The sequence below is a fragment of the Triticum urartu genome, chromosome 3 (genome assembly GCF_003073215.2).
Source record: "Triticum urartu cultivar G1812 chromosome 3, Tu2.1, whole genome shotgun sequence".
Classification (NCBI taxonomy): domain Eukaryota; kingdom Viridiplantae; phylum Streptophyta; class Magnoliopsida; order Poales; family Poaceae; genus Triticum; species Triticum urartu.
The window spans coordinates 179002316-179021292 of NC_053024.1; the positions used below are offsets into that span (position 1 = coordinate 179002316).

Sequence of the window (18977 nt, forward strand, 5' to 3'; positions counted from 1 at the left end):
AGAAGCTCCTCAGCCCGCTCCTCAGCCCGCCCAATGCCACCGCTCGTAAATAGTCTGCCCCGCCGGGGGCATTTTCGTCATTTCGCTCACAGGGGGTATAAAAGGGCCGGCTCCCGTGGTGAACCCTAGCCTCCTCCTCTCCCCTCCCGCGCACCTCCTCTCCCCGCGTCCCAGCCCCCGCTCGCCCCGCTCTCTCCCCTTCCTCTCCCTCCCTCAGACCTCGCCGCCCCGCTCACATCGCTGCCGCCGACGCCCTCGGACCACGCCACGGTGGACCTCGCTCCTCCCCGCCCCGCCTGTCCCGCTCGCCGTGGCCGTGGCCAATGACCGCGGCCCCGCCGTCCCGCCCCGCCCGCCGCGGCGGCCATGGACGAGCTCGAGCTCGACAGGGGAGCAACGGGGAGAGGAACATGAGGCTAGGGGGAGGAAGAAGATGGCCACCGCCGCCGGATCACCGTCACGCCTCTGCTTCAACCCTAACCCTAGCAATTCTGCTGCTGCTCAAGGTGCGTCCATTTCGATTTTCTACTGGTCCCTCCCCTCCCCTCATGCTGCTGCTGCTCTTGGTCACACAGGTGCACGCATGCGTCCAACGGCGAACCCTAGCCTCGGACAGCAGCAGCGGCCATCACCAATGACAGTAGCGACAGGAGCGGCCAGCAGCTCAGGTGCACCTATCTCTTCCAGGAGCACGACGCCCCACCCCACCCACTACCCCTTCCCCCGCCAGCCATGGGGGCTGGCCCCCTGCCTCTCAGATCGTGACCTGAAGCCGGCTCAGACTTCAGGTGAGTACCTCTGTTCCTCCACCCCTGCTATCTCTTGTGCTCTGAGCGAAATGTCCATCAAACCAGTGTCAATTTTGGGGTCTGCATGAGGCTTCCAGGCCGTAATTTATGTATCAAATCTTTCATGTAGATGATGTAACAGATGCCTGTTATTAGATGATTTTTTTGCCATTTAAGATGACAAATAAATTTATCAATTGTTTCTTCTATGATGGATGGTGAACAGAGGATGACAACATGAACGGTCGTGATTCAGTATTTTGTGCACTCAAATTATTGAACAGAAGGGGCAAGAAGGAAATAATTATGTTATTTGTATGAACTGTGTGTGTGCTTTCTTCAGGATCCGATTGAGAAAGTTTAGGTCTAGATGACAAGAAATAAAATATGGAAATCCCATGTTTTTTAAGGATTTTTGTTTGTTAATTCAATGGTCCACTTCTAAACTGTTTGATTTTCAATGGTGGTGTTGTTCAAGTAGTGGGTTTGTTCATGATGCACATGGGGAATAACATGATTTTTGTGGTGAATATGTGGGAACTGTCATGATTTTAAGGATTTCCCTTCTTTCTTCCTCTTGCTGATATAAATTATGTTTTAGCATTTTTTTCCCAAGCTAGCATCTGCAAAAAGTTTCTTATTTCATTTTCCAGCTTCTGACCCTGATTTGACCAGATGCAGAGATGTGATGCTTGCTCTGTTGCCAGTGCATCCTACTCTCCTGGCAACCATAGTGCCCTCACCATAACATGAACAACAGAGGGCTGGTGCGCTCACCATGACCTTGATGGCGCAGCGGAAGTTCGAGTCCTCTGTAGAGAAGCATCCAGTGGCGGAGGCTATGAGGTTGCATTCTTATTTCTCCTAGGTGAGCTTCTCCTCATTTTTCTCGATCAATTATTTGGAGGCAGTGAGCGTCAAATAATATCTCCTCTATTTCTATTGCTTGACCAAGAGGAATTTGTATATATCAATTTGTGGGAGGCACACATTCAGGTTATATTTTTGCTAGGTTAAATAAGATTTACTTACATTAAATGAAGTACAATGATGTCCTGCTATTTTACAGAGTGAACGAAAAAACTTATGCAAGAGCATATGTCATATGGTAATAACCTCTGTTTGTTAACCATGACAGGACTATGTTTAAACATTCAACAACTCTGGCCAACATATGAAACAAGGCCAAGTCTCGCATGGGGATGCAGCCAATCCTCTGCTTGCTTCCAGCACGGCGCCGGCCGGATCCGGCTCGACCACAACCACGACACCGGCATTGGCAGCCATGTGCTTCTTCTCCATCACCACAAAATGAGAATGCAAGGTCTCTATTCTGCTCCCCCTCCCCCTCTGCTTGCTTGTTTTGATTTGGCCGCTCCCCTTCCTCCCTCACTCCCTGATGCACGCAGGCACAAGCAAGGGGAGACCATCGCTTCGCTCCTCTGGGCCGCCGCTGCTCCAACCCTACTGGACGCCATGCAAGGTATCTCTCTGCTTCCTCTCCTTCTCATGCTATGCTCTGCTTGTCCATACCCACCAATTTGGTTACTGCAACTTTCGTTCTTCAGAGAGGACAAATTATGCAGAATTATGAATCTTTAACTGTGGTCTGAGAAGAAAATTGAATCTTTCTTCAAAGAGTAGTCGTGTTGTGACAAAGAAATCTGAAACAATGAATGTCTGTGACCTCTGCAGGTCGCCGACGTTGTGGAGCTGGACGAGGTTTAATCCCCATTCTTATTTATCTATGCCTACATATGTTGTGCGGCTGCAAGGAAAGATTACTCCCTGTAATATTAGTGCTACATTGCCTACTCAATAGTGTCCTTTTTTTTCTTCCAAAATTTAGCTGCAGTCATGGATCACTAACCTGTACATTATGTTACATCTCACGGTTATCTGACTTGCCTATGCAATATATCTCTATCATTCATATATATATATATTAATTCATGGAGAAATACATTTTTTGTTATGCTGCTCAAGATGTACGCCCTCTGTTCCATATGAGCCGAGAGGATATTTTAGAGGTTTATGTTTTCTCATATTGGTTTGGTAGTTATATTTTGGTTAGAATGTTGCTGCTCCTAACCACTGGTTATGTGTTTTTGGGACAAGGTGCTTTATACATTATGATTGCTTATATATGTGTCATGATTTAAATGTATTTAAAATCAATTTTTTCGGGCTGAGATCCATTCTATATTATGCGAGCCATTTCTTCATTTCAATATGATGCTATCTTTTTTTCATTTCTTTTGGTCTAGGACAAAGGGTATGTGGATGTTTCTGTTCAGATAAAAGACTGAATTAGATGCAATCTTTGAGAAAAATTTACATCCTTCCACTATTCCCATCTTTGTTTTGTTATTTTTGCTATTTCAGACAACGGGATACACCACCTTGATGAAAATATATTTACCTAAAGATTTTATTTGTTTGGATACAACCTCTGAATTCAAAAGCAAAACATGGATGTCGTGATAGCGGTGGAAGAAACACTCTTAATTGTTTCTGATAAATAACGATGCCTTTCTTATACAGGTTTTTTGGTGCGTTTGTGCTCGTTGGCGGGACGGTGCAAGGCGCAACTCCGACGTGGTTCCTTGCCGGTTGGGCGGCGTTCACGCGCAACCCCGGCGTGCACTGAGTACTGCCTCGGCTACAACCTCCCTCGGTGAGCCCCATCTTCCTCCTGCTCCTCTGCTTCGGCTACTATATGGGACATGGCCATGGCTATATTGATCCATCCATCCATCCAGAAATAAGAATAGAAGCTCCTCAGGCCGCACCACAGTGATTTGGGATTCCTGGCCGTCGGATCGGGTGGCTTGATCGGATCTGGGCTGTTGGATCGACCCCTGTAACGACATCGTCCGTCGGATAAAAAAAGTTACTGCTGGAATGAATAGTTACTCCCGTTTCGTGCCACCGCTCGTAAATAGCCTGCCCCGCCGGGGGCATTCTCGCCATTTCACTTTGTCTATGGCGGTGGCGTTCGTGCTAGGGCGATGATGATTAACTGTGGCTGGAATAAGTGTGCCTTTGAGCAATCAAGGCACCTGTGGGTATCAAGTTGGATCCTCCCTGTTGTCTCTAGAATCCTTTTTGATCCTGTGATACCTATTGATCTGTCCTTGGATGGTCATTCTTGTTGAGTGATAACCAGGGCAGCTCCATTGTGTAAACAGATTGATCTGGTGATAAGAGATGATGGGGATAGGTTATATGATCGAGAAAAGGTGAATCTGAGCCCACTATGCAATAAAACTGCAGCTACCTCCCCTAATGTGTGTAGTATTGAAGGCAAAAGAGAACTTTTAATGTCTTGCTACTTTAAAATTCCAAAAAGGTGCATTCTTCCTTTGCTGGTTACTTAAACATGATTTTTTGTTTTGCTTTGGTTCTGGTTGAGATACTAAAGGTTGTTTATATATGAAAATAATAGACACTTGTAGTTTTGTATGCCTCACCTGTAGCTTAGGATCCAGTGTTGTAATGTTTTGCCTGGGTAAAAATAACTCTAATCAATAATAGTGGTTCTATCCTTCTGATTTGAACTGGGAGAGGGCCACTGATTCTTGATCTTAAGGTGACCCCATTTTTCTATGCCTCATGCTCATGCTGCTCTATGTTCCCTTTTAAAGATTCTTGCTTGCATTTTGGGTTGGTTTTCTGCTATATGTTCCCTTTTAGCATTTCTTTCCGCTGTTGCTGCATTCCCTTTTTTGTATATTACATGTTCTTTTTGTATCTCATTCTGCATGTAACATAACTAAATAATACATTGAGATGAAAGGTTATATCTGATATCATTGAGAGGAGCAGGCCAACATCCCTACCTCCCTCTTCAACTCCCACCCAACACAATTGTGGTGAGCTCCCCCTCTCATCTACCTGCTATTTGTACATTCGGTTTTGGATGCATACAAATTGTGTATGCCATGACTAAAACTCGGGCAGCAAATTGTGTGTGTGTGTGCGCGCGCGCGCGCACGCACATCACATTTTTGTTTAATTTTGGATGGCTCAAACCGGCTGGAGCCAACTTTGTGTGCGTGTGAGTGCGCATCCATTGCATGTAAAAATCTTGTTTTTTCCAAACTCTTCTACTGTCGGATATGTAGATAAATTGCTTATCTGGGCAGTTGTAGTACTCCATGCCATTGTCAAGGATCTGCACTTTCATCGCACTAAATGTAGTTGACTAAAAAGGTAAGTTATGCCTTCTCTCTCGCTAATCAATTTTCTCTTGGCTATTCTTTCTTTGCAGATGATCATATTTTGTGTATTTTCACTATGTATTCTTGTATCTATATATGTTGAGCAGATTGTTTCCTCTATGACCATGATTCTATATGATTACTGTGGTCTCTAACCTTCTCTTCTTTTCTAATTAGAACATGATACTAATCTGATGTATCTCCTATTTGCGGTGACTATTAAATATGGAGTTTCTGTGTTGTCTAATGAAGCAGTCAAGTATGCAATCTGAGTAGAATATCATTTAAAGGTCATTGACCCAACAAATTGAACTTAATCTGAACCTCCCCTGTTCCTGCTAAATATCCCTATTTTTCTGAACTTAACAAAGAACAACATCATATATTAGATCAGCACACAAGTGAACCGGAAAGCATTTTATTCAGTCTTGGTACCCTTAGTGTAAAATTATTCCTTACTGGTTGGGAATTTGGAGGTGCAGTATGTGGTTGGTGAAAGATTTTTTCTCTCCTAGGCTCCACACATTCTCTTCCATCTAAAACAACCGATGCGGTCAAGTGGTGTAGTAGTTGATGGTCGAGAGCTAAAATCAGGGCACTGTTTTGTTTTAGGATTTGTGTAATCTTTAGATCCACCTTTACCATCACAATTATTTGCCTGAGCTCTGGTGATTACTCCCAAGGATTACTCCACCAAATAACATTACCGAGGTATCACTGTGTGCCTGGCTGTTTATTCATGTGTAGTACTACAGTGTGTGGCCTTCTCTGTTTTGTCAAATGCCAGTACTTGCATTGTGACCCTTGATGTAATGTCTGTCAACCTGTAACCCTTTGAAACATGACCTGTTGCCTATTGGTATTACTGATATAAAAGAGATATTTTGTTTGTGCTGATGCAGGAGGGCAGCAGCCTCGATGCGGCGATCACGTCGCTCCTTAGCGTGGAGATGTAGTGCCACCTGGCCGGCAGAAGGAAGTCCGCCGATCGTCGAGATCTGCTTCAAGGACGGCGCCTGGAAGAAGCTCAATGACCAGATCATCGTCCTCTCCAATAGGAGGGGTCAGTTCAAGCAGGTACAACTAGCTCACCATTGCTAGCTCCCCCTCCCACTTTCTTCTTTTGACTGTGTCAAACTTGAGCCTGTAGCTACTATTCAGATATCGTGTCAGTTAATCTTCAAAAACGGAGGTGAGAATTATATGTTTGGACAATGTAATGGTTACTTTAATATTGAGATGTCGAGGGTCGTTCCCGAGCTCCATATTTAGTTATTGGATGCTCATATACCAAGGCGCGCTCCCGATCTGTAGTTATTTCTGCATCACCACAGGATGTTTGTTGTTTATTCTTCTTACCCGTGTCGGTATTCTGTTTGTCCTTTATACTCGAAAGATATATATGACAAGCCCTATTAGTATTTAGTAAGCAGAGGCAAAATGGGTTGTTCTGGCGCGGTGCTTATTTGTTTTGGACCGTCTAAATTCTGGTTAACTGCAGCTCATCCATGGTTGTACCTTTTCCTCTTTTTCCCCTTGCAGGTTGGTCCGCTGTCTACAGGTGCTCGTTATTCTGGCCAGTTTGTCGTGCTCTATCTTCGACCACCTCTTTGCAGGTTGTCCCCTTCTCCCCCTCTCTTCTATGCTTTCCAGGCCTAGGCTTACATTTCTTCCTGTATGAAGCGGCTGTTAGATTTTCTTTGGACAATGGATGTATCTTGCTTTTTGTTCTCTTATTGGTAGAAGCCTAGCATCTAAAACTATTATTCCCTGCCTTTATTTTTGTGCTTGCTTGGCATTTGGAATTGGGCATTTTGGTCACTTCTATAGATCCTGGTAGGACCTAGGATTTTTTGTACCTTTCTGCTATGTCCTAGAAGTAGCGTGTTGATTTGTTTGTTGGAACTGCTCGCATGTGTCGTGTTGTTGGGGCTACGAGACAAACCAATATCGTTCTAGATATGATTTATAAAAAATGTTCGTTGGTCTGTACCTAAAGTAGTATGTTGTTAGGAAGACATTCACTGGGCTGGTCAGCTTGGCCTGTGTCCATTCTGTCTACTTATTTTTGAATCTCATCTAGGTTTATTTACTCTTTTAGGTTCCTGCTTTAGTTATCATGGATCCTTAGGTTTGTTTGATTTAATGGAATTGGGACCTGCATGTTTTGCCTATTTCAGTGAATTTAGATCATATTCTTCTTAGGCACTAAACTTCTTTGCAAAGAATGTGTGGAGAGGTGGTTTAGCTCTCTGAGATGGTTTTGCTCAAATTTACACGGGGTGGTTGTCTCTCTTCCATACATTGTTGTCTCCTTAGGAGATTGAAGAGCTTCTCTTGGTTGCATTCATTACTAAAACATGGATGTTTCAGAGCAAGTAGCACACCATGGATTTAAATGTTCAGTTAACTTTGAATTTGTTGGAGTTACTAAAACATGGAGTTAAATTCACAGTACCTATGAATTTAAATGTTTGAGTACTCCAAGCATGTTTGATATCAACAAATGTTTGATACAGTATGTAGCGCCATCATCTCATGATTCTGCTCATGGTTTCTTTTTTACTGCCATGAATGTATTTTGAGTAAATCAACTGAAACTGAATTTTAATTCAGTTCACAATTCACACAATTTTGGTGACTCTTGCGTGCTCAAGCTTTGCATCGTTTGGATGTGTGCCAATTCCTTCATGGATTCATGCTGGTCCTTGTGTTGCATTGCAGTAACTTTTTCCGGCCTTGCTGGAGGAGATGAAGCACATGGCAAAGCAGGAGTTCATTGCGCACTTAAGAAGGTATAGCAGTGACCAATTTCGCCTGTAGTAGTAACTCTTTCCTGCCTTTGCTGCATTTTTCTCTTCACTACAGTATACTGCACCATCAGTGATGCAACGCCAACAATCACCATTTCAAAGAACTAGAGATCATTTGTACTCCTGATTGTATGCATACATGGAAGAAAACCCCAGATTGAAATTAGAATTACCTGTTGATAGCAAATTGGCATTTAACCCTGGTCAAAAAAACGAGAGATCAATTTGCAAGAGCTGGATCAATTTGCATGTGCACTGTAATTTTTTATTTTTTCAGGCGTACTTCTCTTACAGATCAATTTGTCAATTTTCAAGCCAACTTGTCGATTTATAGGTTACATTAGACAGAACTTCTCTTATAGATCAAGTCATGTTTCTCACCATCCTCCTCATCACGTAGCAGAGGAGGCGTCCTGGAGCGCGGTGGAGGCATTTTGGACGTGGAGCACGGCCTTGCGGTTCCTGGAGCCTAGGGAGGCCATGCGAGAAACCTGGGGCAGCAAGGTACTGCGTCTTGCTGCTCCTCCCCCATGTCTGGAGCTCGCCTGGAGCTCCCCCATGCCTTGAGCTCGCTAGAGCAGAGGCCTGCAGAGCGCTCCCTGGGGCAAGGCCTGGGGCGATCTGCAGGGAGGAGCAGAGGCCTGGAGCTGCGGGGAGAAGAGGTATGTAGCTGCAGGGAGGAGCTGAGGCCTGGAGCTGGCGGCGAGCTCTGGAGGCGACGACGCAAGGAAGGAGTGAATCATGAGGGAGAGGGAGGAGCGGATCGCCAACTTTTGAATTGTATAAGGATGTAATTGAAAAATGCTGTTTAGTTCAAAATGTGTGTCCGTTGCGACAGATATTTCGGGACGGAGAAAGTACTATTGACATGGATACACTTTATTTATCAAGGATTTTTGTATATCATATTATCACAGGAAAATGATCTATGTATGCACTTTTTATGGTCATGTACAGTTCAGAGCCAGTGTTATTTATCAAACACATAATTTAAATAAGGCTTGTGAAAAAAATTGCCCATAGAAATGATCACTTTGGATTGGTAGTGTCAAAAGGATGCAGAACATTTGCAACATTTCTTCCCATATTCATGAGACTTTCACTCTGTTGTTGCATTAGTCAAGTTTAATTTCATTACATATGTGTGCATGTATCAGTTTTCATATGTAAAGTGATATATTTAAGAATTATGAGAAATTTTGCCAAATTTGGTGGGCACAAAACAGAGGCATCCGGAAGCAGGACAAACGTCATTGGTATTTTGTTGGTCATTTTTTGCATCGCATCTCAAATGGAATGGCACTAATGGAGGCAATTGAACCAAGCTATCTATTGTATGCCTAACTATGGCTTTATAGTTGTATCGCCTCTGGTGCCAATGTTTTCTTCTTAGCCCTGAACCCGATAATCGGTAATCCTGTTACATGTTCTAAACTTGCCTTCATATAAATGCATCATGTCGTTTGATCTTCCGTCACTTGACCTCCCGCACGCCTCCTCTCCCCTCCTCCCACCCACATCGCCGCTGCCGCCACCTACCGCCTCGAACCGCGCCGTCCGCGGCCAGATCCGCCGCAACAGAGCCCCCCTTCCAACGACGACGAGCAGCAGTGGAGGGAGGACGAGGAGCACGACGGTGGCGGCGGCGGGGAGCAGCAGCGGCAGGCCAAGGCGGCGCAGCAGGCAGCGGAGGGAGGATGAGGAGCACGGCGGCGGTGGCGGCAGGGAGCGGCGTACAACGCCGCCAGGGCCGTGCTGATGAGTCCTCCTCCTCCTCCTTCCACCCCTGCAACTTCAACCGCCACCCGGAACCCTACCGATGGCGCCATAGATCAGATCCTCCTCTCTCCTCATCTCCCTCGCACTACGCCGGCTGCAGGCCATCTCCGACGAGCTCATCCACGGGTCTCCGACTATGGTGCGTGCGCATGATCCCTAAATCCCCTCTCTTGTTGGTTTCTTAATCTCGCCTCCTTGTGATTCCTTTGTTTGTTTTGTGTGCAGCTGCTCCGATCTGGAAGAAGGGGTCGGTGGAGCTGCTGCTGCTGCAGGTGGATGAGGCACGAGCTCTCATGGCTCCTCCCTCCTCCTACCCCCTGACGTGGTGAACTCCACCCCCTCTTCCTACCCCCTGCACATCTATCTTATTTTTATTGCAATTGTGGTTCTGGACACAACCTGGTGGTGATTGCTATTGTGCAATCTCATTCAATTTTAATCAATACACGTTTTGTTTCAGTTTGAATGTGTGTGCAACCAATCGGATTTCTATTGTGATGTTTAATGCTTGCTGGCCCCTTGTTGTTAACTAGGGGAAGAAGAAGAAACCTTATCTATTTGATTTGAGGAGAATCATGTGTATTTCTTTCATTAGAAGTACCACTGCTTGTATTTGCGTGTTTTCAGCAGCCATCTATCAAAAAAAGCTACAGTTTTGGATTGTTGATTTAGCGGCATCAATCATTAATTGTTCTGCTATGTATGTTCTTAACTATGACTACCCGTTTAGGCGGCTCTTAGGTTAATATGGTCTTGGTTCTGAGTGGATCTCCGACTATTCCGGGTGGGCATGAATCTCTTCGTTGTTTCTTCATCTCCTATTATTCTGATTCCTGCGTTTATTTTATGTGCAGGTTTCCCTGATGAGGACAAGCTGCTTCTGCAGGTGGACGGGCCCTCATGGTTGCTGCACTCTCTCATCGGGAGTAGGCAGGAGAAGTGTCAGCCGCCGAAGCAGACGAGCCGAGCCATCAGTGGTTGCATCTTTGACATCCTTTCCTAGCGTGGTCGCCAGCAGAGTGCTCGAGTCTGGAGGGGCAGCAGACGGTGGTGGGCGCTTGCGCCGCCGCCATCTCGTTCGTCCTGCCCGCCCGACCCCCGATGCTCACTTCCCCAGCGTCGTCGCCGTCGTCCACAACCACCGCCACCGCGCCCCCACCCTCTCCCCATCGCTGCAGGGCCCCACCTTCTCCCAATCCCCTCATCCTTCTCTCCCGTTGCCAGTGGATTCGCCCCTCGCGGGATCGATTCTTGTGTTTGTATTTGTTGGATTGCTTGCTTATGTCTAATGAAGAGAGTATATGTCCTGCCGTATACCTAGAACTCTTATGTTTGGTTAATTATTTTGATTTAGTTCCTTAGGTTAATATAATTTTATTGTGGTTTTTTACAGATGTTTCATTTTACCTAGGGATAAAAAGTGCAATATAAAGGTTCATTAAACAAACTGAACTTATATATGATCATTTAGGTGCTGAATTTGTCTATCTGAACTTTATTGGTACTGAAATTATCTCATATAAAGTAAGTGATTCATTTCCCCTCGAGTGGATAAACATATAGTGGAAGAAGGGCTTCTATGTCATACCCATGCCTTCATATTTAGTTCCATGCTAAAGGATCACTAAATCTCGGCACCTCCATTGTTTTTCTTATCAAACTAGAGGGCTTCATAAATATTGTATATATGTCTTACCAAGACATTTTCTAAGTAACATAGTGAGTTCAAATTGTTTTTTCTGTAACCTTTGATAGAAGGATCCACACATGTTTTGTTTTCTGCGTGTATATTTGTGCTACCAAGATTGCATTATATTTTTCTGAGTCCAGAGAGATGGACCTTGCTTATGATGGCAGTCAGTGTTATGTTTACTTGATAATCCTTAATTTTCCAATTCACAGCTTTGTGTACTGCTGTTATACACACACTTCCAAAGAAATATCAGATTTTGTTCTTTCTTCTTTTAAAATTAAATATGCTTGAATTTCCTTTTGTCGATTTCTAAACTCACCTTCCTGATAGTTTCCATACATGCATATACCCTTTTTGGTCATTATAGAAATATATTGTTTTAACGATGCCTGTTAGCTACATATGTCAGAATGTAACTAATTAATTTTACTTCTCGCGAAGTATATTTCTTTTGTTTCAATAAGAATTATGCACAACTCGATATTTAAAGGTGCATTTGTCTAATTTTCTTTATTTCAAAACTGCATATGCAGGAGAGGCTCACACTAAGGGAGGGCTAAATTGTGAGATATCCTTGTTTGGTCCTTTCCATATACCTACAAGGCATGAATCAAGATGGCATGGTTTATCATTGAACTGAATGCTTCCATGGAACTTTGGTTTCAGGTGATAACATGAATATATAATTTTTATGGTTTGGCTAGATGGTCCTTCTAGATTTTGTCTGATTGTGTACAAGTAGTCGGGTTATAATTACCAAAACTTACTATTTTCGACCGTGGCTGTTACTACCTTAAACAACGCTGATTTTCTTTTAGTACTACAGTTGTTGCCCACTGCCGCCACGTCCGTCCAGCTAGCGCGTCACATCTGCCACTTCTCCTCCACGGTGTTTAACATAGGTAGCACGTGGGTTGTGCCTATGTGAGCCATGACAGTGCTGCCCGCACCCCTGCCTCATTCGTGAGCATCACCAAGCACTAGGAGTCTAGGACTGACATGTAACTGGAGTATTGAGTACTGAGTTTCAATACACCACGTCGATTAACCTCTGTCCAAGGCGAACATGAGAATGATACTCTAGATATGGTCCCACTTATTCTGGTTCACAAAATGCAGTAGGTAAGGAATTCATTTATATTTTCCATTACATTTGGTCATAAGATTTTACTTTGCTTTGCCAGGAGAGTTTCACTTCATGTAGCGGCGTGGATGTCCGGGGAAGTGGTTCCTCGCCGGCTGGATGGCGTTCAGGCGCAACCCCGGCGCCCACTGATTACTGGCTCGGCTACAACCTCCCTCGGTGATCTCCAACTTCCTCCTGCTCCTCAATTTCTGTTTGGGGAATTCTTCAATTGATAAATTGAAATGACTACTGGTTAGGTAATTAGTTCACTGAAAAGATAGGCCATTGTCGTTTAATATAGTTTTTGGTCTCATTAACAACACACGTTGGTGTCAAGACGAGCGACATGGCCTGCTATGATCAACAACTTCTGAGTCATAGGATTTGATGCATTATTCTGTGTGAAAAGGGGCAATGAATGCGTGAATTAAGTTTTTTTGGTTTGAAGCTACTAGCAGCAATTTCTATGTATAACTATACTAATAGATGAGAGCATGTGTGCATATGTGGTTTTCAAGGAGAATTATGTGACCGTGGCGTTCGTGCTCGTCGGCGGGACGATGCAAGGCGCAACTCCGACGCGGTCGCGTGGTGGATGTGCGGTGTAGGAAGCGGTTCCTTGCCGGTTGGACGGCGTTCACGCGCAACCCCGGCGTGCAGTGAGTACTGCCTCGGCTACAACCTCCCTCGGTGAGCTCCATCTTCCTCCTTCTCCTCTGCTTTGGCTACTGTATGGGACATGGCCATCCAGAGATAAGAATAGAAGCTCTCCTTCCAGCTCCTCAGCGATTTGGGCTCCTGGCCGTTGGATCTGCGCGCTTGATGCGATCCGAGCCATTGGATCGAGCCCTGGAACGACCTTGTCCGTCGGATAAAAAATAGTTACTGCTGGAATGAACAGTTTCACCTCGACCGTGCCACCGCGCGTAAATAGCCTGCCCCACCGGGGGCATTCTCGCCATTTCGCTTTGTCTGTGGCTGGCGTTCGTGCTAGGGCGATGATGATTAACTGTGGCTGGAATAAGTGTGCCTTTGAGCAATCAAGGCACCTGTGGGTATCAAGTTGGATCCTCCCTGTTGTCTCTAGAATCCTTTTTGATCCTGTGATACCTATTGATCTGTCCTTGGATGGTCATTCTTGTTGAGTGATAAACAGGGCAGCTCCATTGTGTAAACAGATTGATCTGGTGATAAGAGATGATGGGGATAGGTTATATGATCGAGAAAAGGCTAATCTGAGCCCACTATGCAATAAAACTGCAGCTACCTCCCCTAATGTGTGTAGTATTGAAGGCAAAAGAGAACTTTTAATGTCTTGCTACTTTAAAATTCCAAAAAGGTTCATTCTTCCTTTGCTGGTTACTGATTCTTCATCTTAAGGTGACCCCATTTATATAGTGGTTCTATCCATCTGATTTGAACTGGGAGAGGGCCACTGATTCTTGATCTTAAGGTGACCCCATTTTTCTATGCCTCATGCTCATGCTGCTCTATGTTCCCTTTTAAAGATTCTTGCTTGCATTTTGGGTTGGTTTTCTGCTCTATGTTCCCTTTTAGCATTTCTTTCTGCTGTTGCTGCATTCCCTTTTTTGTATATTACATGTTCTTTTTTATCTCATTCTGCATGTAACATAACTAAATAATACATTGAGATGAAAGGTTATATCTGATATCATTGAGAGGAGCAGGCCAACATCCCTACCTCCCTCTTCAACTCCCACCCAACACAATTGTGGTGAGCCCCCCCTCTCATTCTGGTTAACTGCAGCTCATCCATGGTTTTGTTTTGGACCGTCTAAATTCTGGTTAACTGCAGCTCATCCATGGTTGTACCTTTTCCTCTTTTTCCCCTTGCAGGTTGGTCCACTGTCTACAGGTGCTCGTTATTCTGGCCAGTTTGTCGTGCTCTATCTTCGACCACCTCTTTGCAGGTTGTCCCCTTCTCCCCCTCTCTTCTATGCTTTCCAGGCCTAGGCTTACATTTCTTCCTGTATGAAGCGGCTGTTAGATTTTGTTTGGACAATGGATGTATCTGCTTTTTGTTCTCTTATTGGTAGAAGCCTAGCATGTAAAACTATTATCCCCTGCCTTTATTTTTGTGCTTGCTTGGCATTTGGAATTGGGCATTTTGGTCACTTCTATAGATCCTGGTAGTACCTAGCATTTTGGTCACTTCTATAGATCCTGGTTGTGCTCAAATTTACACGGGGTGGCTGTCTCTCTTCTATACTTCTATAGATCAGGTTTCTCCGCTTATGTTTAGCCTTTGTTAGGTATACCTCTTTGCTGTCTTGATGTGCGCATGTGCTACCTTCTAATATTCATGCCTCATTGCATTCTAATATTTTCCTTGCTTGTACTCAGGTTCCAGCTGTTATTTCAATGCATCTTATTCATGGATGCATGCTTTACATGCTCTTCTAGCATATGTTTGTTCTTGTGTTGCTTTCTCTTATCTCCTAACTGCCTCTTGAGTGCAGGAAAATGCCTCAATTAATTAGTTTGTTGCTCCGTTAGTCGCCATGGTCAGATGATGCTTCAGGTTTGCACTTCACATTGAGGTATTAGCCTGGTTACTAGCATAGGTTTTCCTGTTGTGCCGCTTACTGCAATTTCATTATTGATTTGATAGGAAAACTGGTGTTTATCTACATGAGGGACCTGGTTGTATTACCTACTACATGCATCGTTAACTGGGCACCAAAAAACCTAGATTGTGCATCTCTGTTTGTTCATGTGGTGATTATCCTATTGTTTTCGGCATCAGTGAGTTATCTCTTCCCTGTGTTTTTTGCGTGAAGTCTTAGCCAACACCCAAGGTTCTGTTCCTGTGTAATTATTTTGCATTGTTTCAGTTTGTTGTATTACGATGCCTATTTTGCAGTCACACAATCCAAATGTAATAGTAGGGAGAAAGATGATGATGTTGTGCTTTATATAACAATTCAAATTCTAGAGTCGCACTTTTTGTTGATTAATCATTCTGACCAGTAATGATTATTCCTCTTTGTTTTATTGTATTGTTGGCCAATTGTAGGTGTATATTTTCTGTATGGTATATATTATGCGAGTTATTTCTAACGCATCTTGATTTTATTTTAGAATCATCTAACTCAAGCTCATGCCTTTGATCTTTGTTAACTAAAGCTTCTGTTATATTGGATATCAAATTATCTACACTTGAACTTAAGATGTGATGTATCATACTAGATTTTCACTCCTTTAAAAAATCTTAGTTAGCATTCAGATTTTTTTTAGAATAGATGCTCCTATATTTTTGTCAGCGCTTGATGTACTTTGTTTAAATGTTTCTTCCTGGTAGGATCGATTGTAAACAGTGGATGAATGCATACCTTTTCAAGCTTAAGCATTTGATGTTTGGTGATGTGGTATTTGCTCTTTAAAGACGTTCCTACTACTTTCTTTTTTGATAAATAGACAAGTTGGATCCAGTGTATGTCCATGTGTGTGCCTTGGTTCAGTACGCAATGAAATCTGGGAAAGTGGCTTCTGTTTAACATTGTCATGAAAGATACATTCACATGTCTTGAACTTTCTATCTTGGTTCTATTTGTATTGTTAGTTTCAAAAGATATATTCACTTCTTTGCGACTTTTATCTCTATAACATGTCTACTCTTCGTTTAGATATATTTTTTATTCCACCTATGTTGTTGTGAGGGAGCAGGCTTCTTATGGGGAATGGTGATGATTTCTTGAGCTTTCATTTTGTTCTCCTTTCTATCCCAAACATAGTTTTCGCAGAGTCGATGTATGTGCCGGTTTGCCCGGATAATCCATGTAGCGGTTAGTCTGTTTTTATTCATATAATTACTGGACTCCTATAAAAAACACGAAGATGTACTGCGCTATATGTTCTCTGATCCGTTGAGCCCAAACATGTACAAGTGGATCTGATCGTTAGATTTTAATTATATTTTGGACGTTGTCATAGCTAGCAATATATAGTGCAGTTTACTTTCTTTGTCCTCTTGTGGCCACTAACTAAATCTTTTGTGTTTTCTTCTTTTGCTCAGGGCCCTATGCTCCTATAGCTTGAATTAGGGTGGTGCCAGTGATTCACAAGGTAATTTCACCTCCTTTGAAAATAAAGTGTCTCCGTGCTTCACTTTTGGCCACTTTGATTCTAATGCACATATGTGCATTCCTTTTTTGTCATTTATGCGAATTGTGTACTTCTACAATGACAAATCGGTATATCTTAGCTGTATGTTGTTGAGTCATTTAAAATGGATGCAGAACCCTACATTATAAGTTGATCATGCTAATTTATAATACCTCTGATCCATAATAGGTGTCGCAGCTTTGAACATTTTGGATCGGAGGGAGTAGTTTTGTTGCCTACTATTGGTGTAAAGCTCTTGCTCTAGGCTCACACGATCTAATTATTGTTCTATATAGAACACCACCTTTTAGTTTTTTATAATCCCTCAATTTTCTACAGAAATATGTTGCCCCAATATGCCTAATTTTATATTCAGAGGTAGCATTGATGCACTTGCCTCCTTCAAAAGGCCATATGTGTTGCTTTGTGCTACTTCTCTTTCATATCTAGTTATTTAGAAATAGCTATGGTAACCTTTTCTATTGCATTCATTTAGCTGCATTTTAGATTCAATCTGTTTTCTTAACTACTTATTATAGTGTCACATGAACCTTTCTTTTACTGGCCTACATGAACAGTGCGAACACTGGTTCTTTATAAAGGCGTTATAAAGATGTAGGTACTCTTCAAAGCAATTAGAAAGAAATAAAGCCTCAATCAACGTAGTTCAGAGGATAGAGCCCATGGTGGCTACCATTGATGTCTGAATTGTGAAGTACAATCTTCTGCACTTTGCTCTACAGGCACAGTGTTACTAATTTGTGTTCAATCTTAGTATTCCATTTATCTAAATTTTGTATAGTTTGCATAGTGCTTAGGTTCATTAGCTAATTATATTGTTTTTGTAAATCTTCCATATTATCATTAGCAAGGTGAAGTCATTCAAGTATTGGCCACTACTATCTGCATTAGCTTCGCCTCAGAAAATAACCTTTTCACTTGGAAGGAGGAAGTAGGAGTTCTCAGTAATGGTTAACTACAAGCTACAGTAGATGTTCTTTGATTAACAAAGACAAATGTCCTACTATTATCGATGTTTCCAGAGCTTCGTTCTCAATTTGTCTGTTATCTCATTATGTTTATGAGCAGCTCCAAAATCTGATACTTATGCTTGCCAGTATGAATTTCTTGGCTATATTTTATAGAACTTATGTCTTGACGCTTTGTACTGAACTTGATGCAGTCCAATTCAAGTCAGTTGTCCTGAGCAAGCACTATGTCTTGCTTTTGGTACACTTTGTGCCTTTATGCTTTGTAGTAAAGTTCAAGGCCAGTTGTCTTGGAAACAACTATACCATGCTTCTGGTATATCATTAATTTGTATGCTCTATGCTAAACTCAGTTATCTGGGCAGCAACTATATTACTTACTGTTTGTGATCTGTACAAAATAAATTTAGCTTGAGTGATTGCTCTGATTTCCTTTGGATGCACAAAATGCTTTGTTATATTTGAGTTTTATACGTTGGGTCATTCTGCTGAGCCAGGCACCGGTGCGCCAGGGCGCACTTCCGATCTAGTGCATATGAAGCTAGCAAGTGGACGGAGCAGCCTCAGCTAGAGAAGTTCAGGTTCAGGTTCAGTTTTGGGTTCAAGTTGGATTAACTCTCAAGTAGTAGTAGTCAGAAGAAGCGGGCAAAAGTTTTAGCACAAAAATATAAAAGCGAGCTACCAAAAATAATACACATGTTTGTAGCAGTAGTATTCGGCCACGTACATTACAAGCCACCCCAAAGTATTAGCAGCTCGGCGCCCATGCCTGCAGGCTCCAGCTAACCTGTCTCATGCATTATTTTGCTCGTCGCATTGCAGGCTCCAACTAACCTGTCTCTTCTTTCTCTTACTGCTAGCCATACCCACTCGCTAGCTCCATGCCTCCATCTTGTCCGCCGCCCACCACACACCGAGTCCGATAGGAGCAGGAAACAAGTGTTGGTAGATGGCAACCCACGCAGTGAGCACACACACTGGCGAGGACGAACTTCACAAGAAGACACACACCCAGCAGGCCAGTACATTGCACACCCCCCACACACCCATGTCTGACACTGCAACCTGCATCTACAGGAGGCCGCGACCTGCATCTATAGGAGGCCACGAATTACCGCGACATTCACCAACAGGGTATGGTATCGGGGTCAATCGGCCATGGGGGCAACGCCATGGAACCCGAACAGCATCTCTTTGTACTGAGTGTGTTTTTAGCCCAAACACGAAAAAGAAGAAGAAAATCTTCTGAACCTTAGTCCCCATTCTCTTTGAACTGTAGGATCTGGAGGCGTGCGTCACGCCGGAGCAGAGGGCAGACCGCGTCGGAGGGAAAGGAAGGCCCCGTCGGAGCGGACGGAAGGTCATGCCGAAGGGAAGGTTGGGGGCGTGTGGAAGGGATGTGGTCGGGGCATAGGGCAGCGATGGAGGGGCTGCGGAGGAA

General features: G+C 43.5%; 1 protein-coding gene across 26 annotated transcripts; it reads left to right on the top strand.

The window, feature by feature from the left end:
• Nucleotides 1-129: 129 nt before the first annotated feature.
• On the top strand, nt 130-17791 carry LOC125543495. Of its 26 annotated transcripts, none has more exons than XR_007298530.1 (18): nt 130-506; nt 576-788; nt 1464-1656; nt 1927-2112; nt 2198-2271; nt 2484-2510; nt 3333-6088; nt 6554-6627; nt 7736-7806; nt 8228-9742; nt 9829-9928; nt 10458-11962; nt 12481-14157; nt 14280-14353; nt 14903-15188; nt 15745-15811; nt 16459-16508; nt 17416-17791. XR_007298530.1 is itself a non-coding variant. In XM_048706868.1 (11 exons), exons 4-10 carry the CDS (start codon nt 1985-1987, stop codon nt 7764-7766), a joined length of 642 nt encoding a protein of 213 aa, XP_048562825.1. In that variant the 5' UTR covers nt 130-506; nt 576-788; nt 1464-1656; nt 1927-1984; the 3' UTR covers nt 7767-7806; nt 8228-9031. The 26 variants fall into 26 exon arrangements, 4 of the variants coding, with proteins under 4 accessions (XP_048562825.1, XP_048562826.1, XP_048562823.1 ...); XR_007298529.1 differs by having other exon boundaries at nt 14903-14964; nt 15055-15188; nt 15745-16508; XR_007298519.1 differs by lacking the exon at nt 15745-15811 and having other exon boundaries at nt 14903-14964; nt 15055-15188.
• Nucleotides 17792-18977: the final 1186 nt, after the last annotated feature.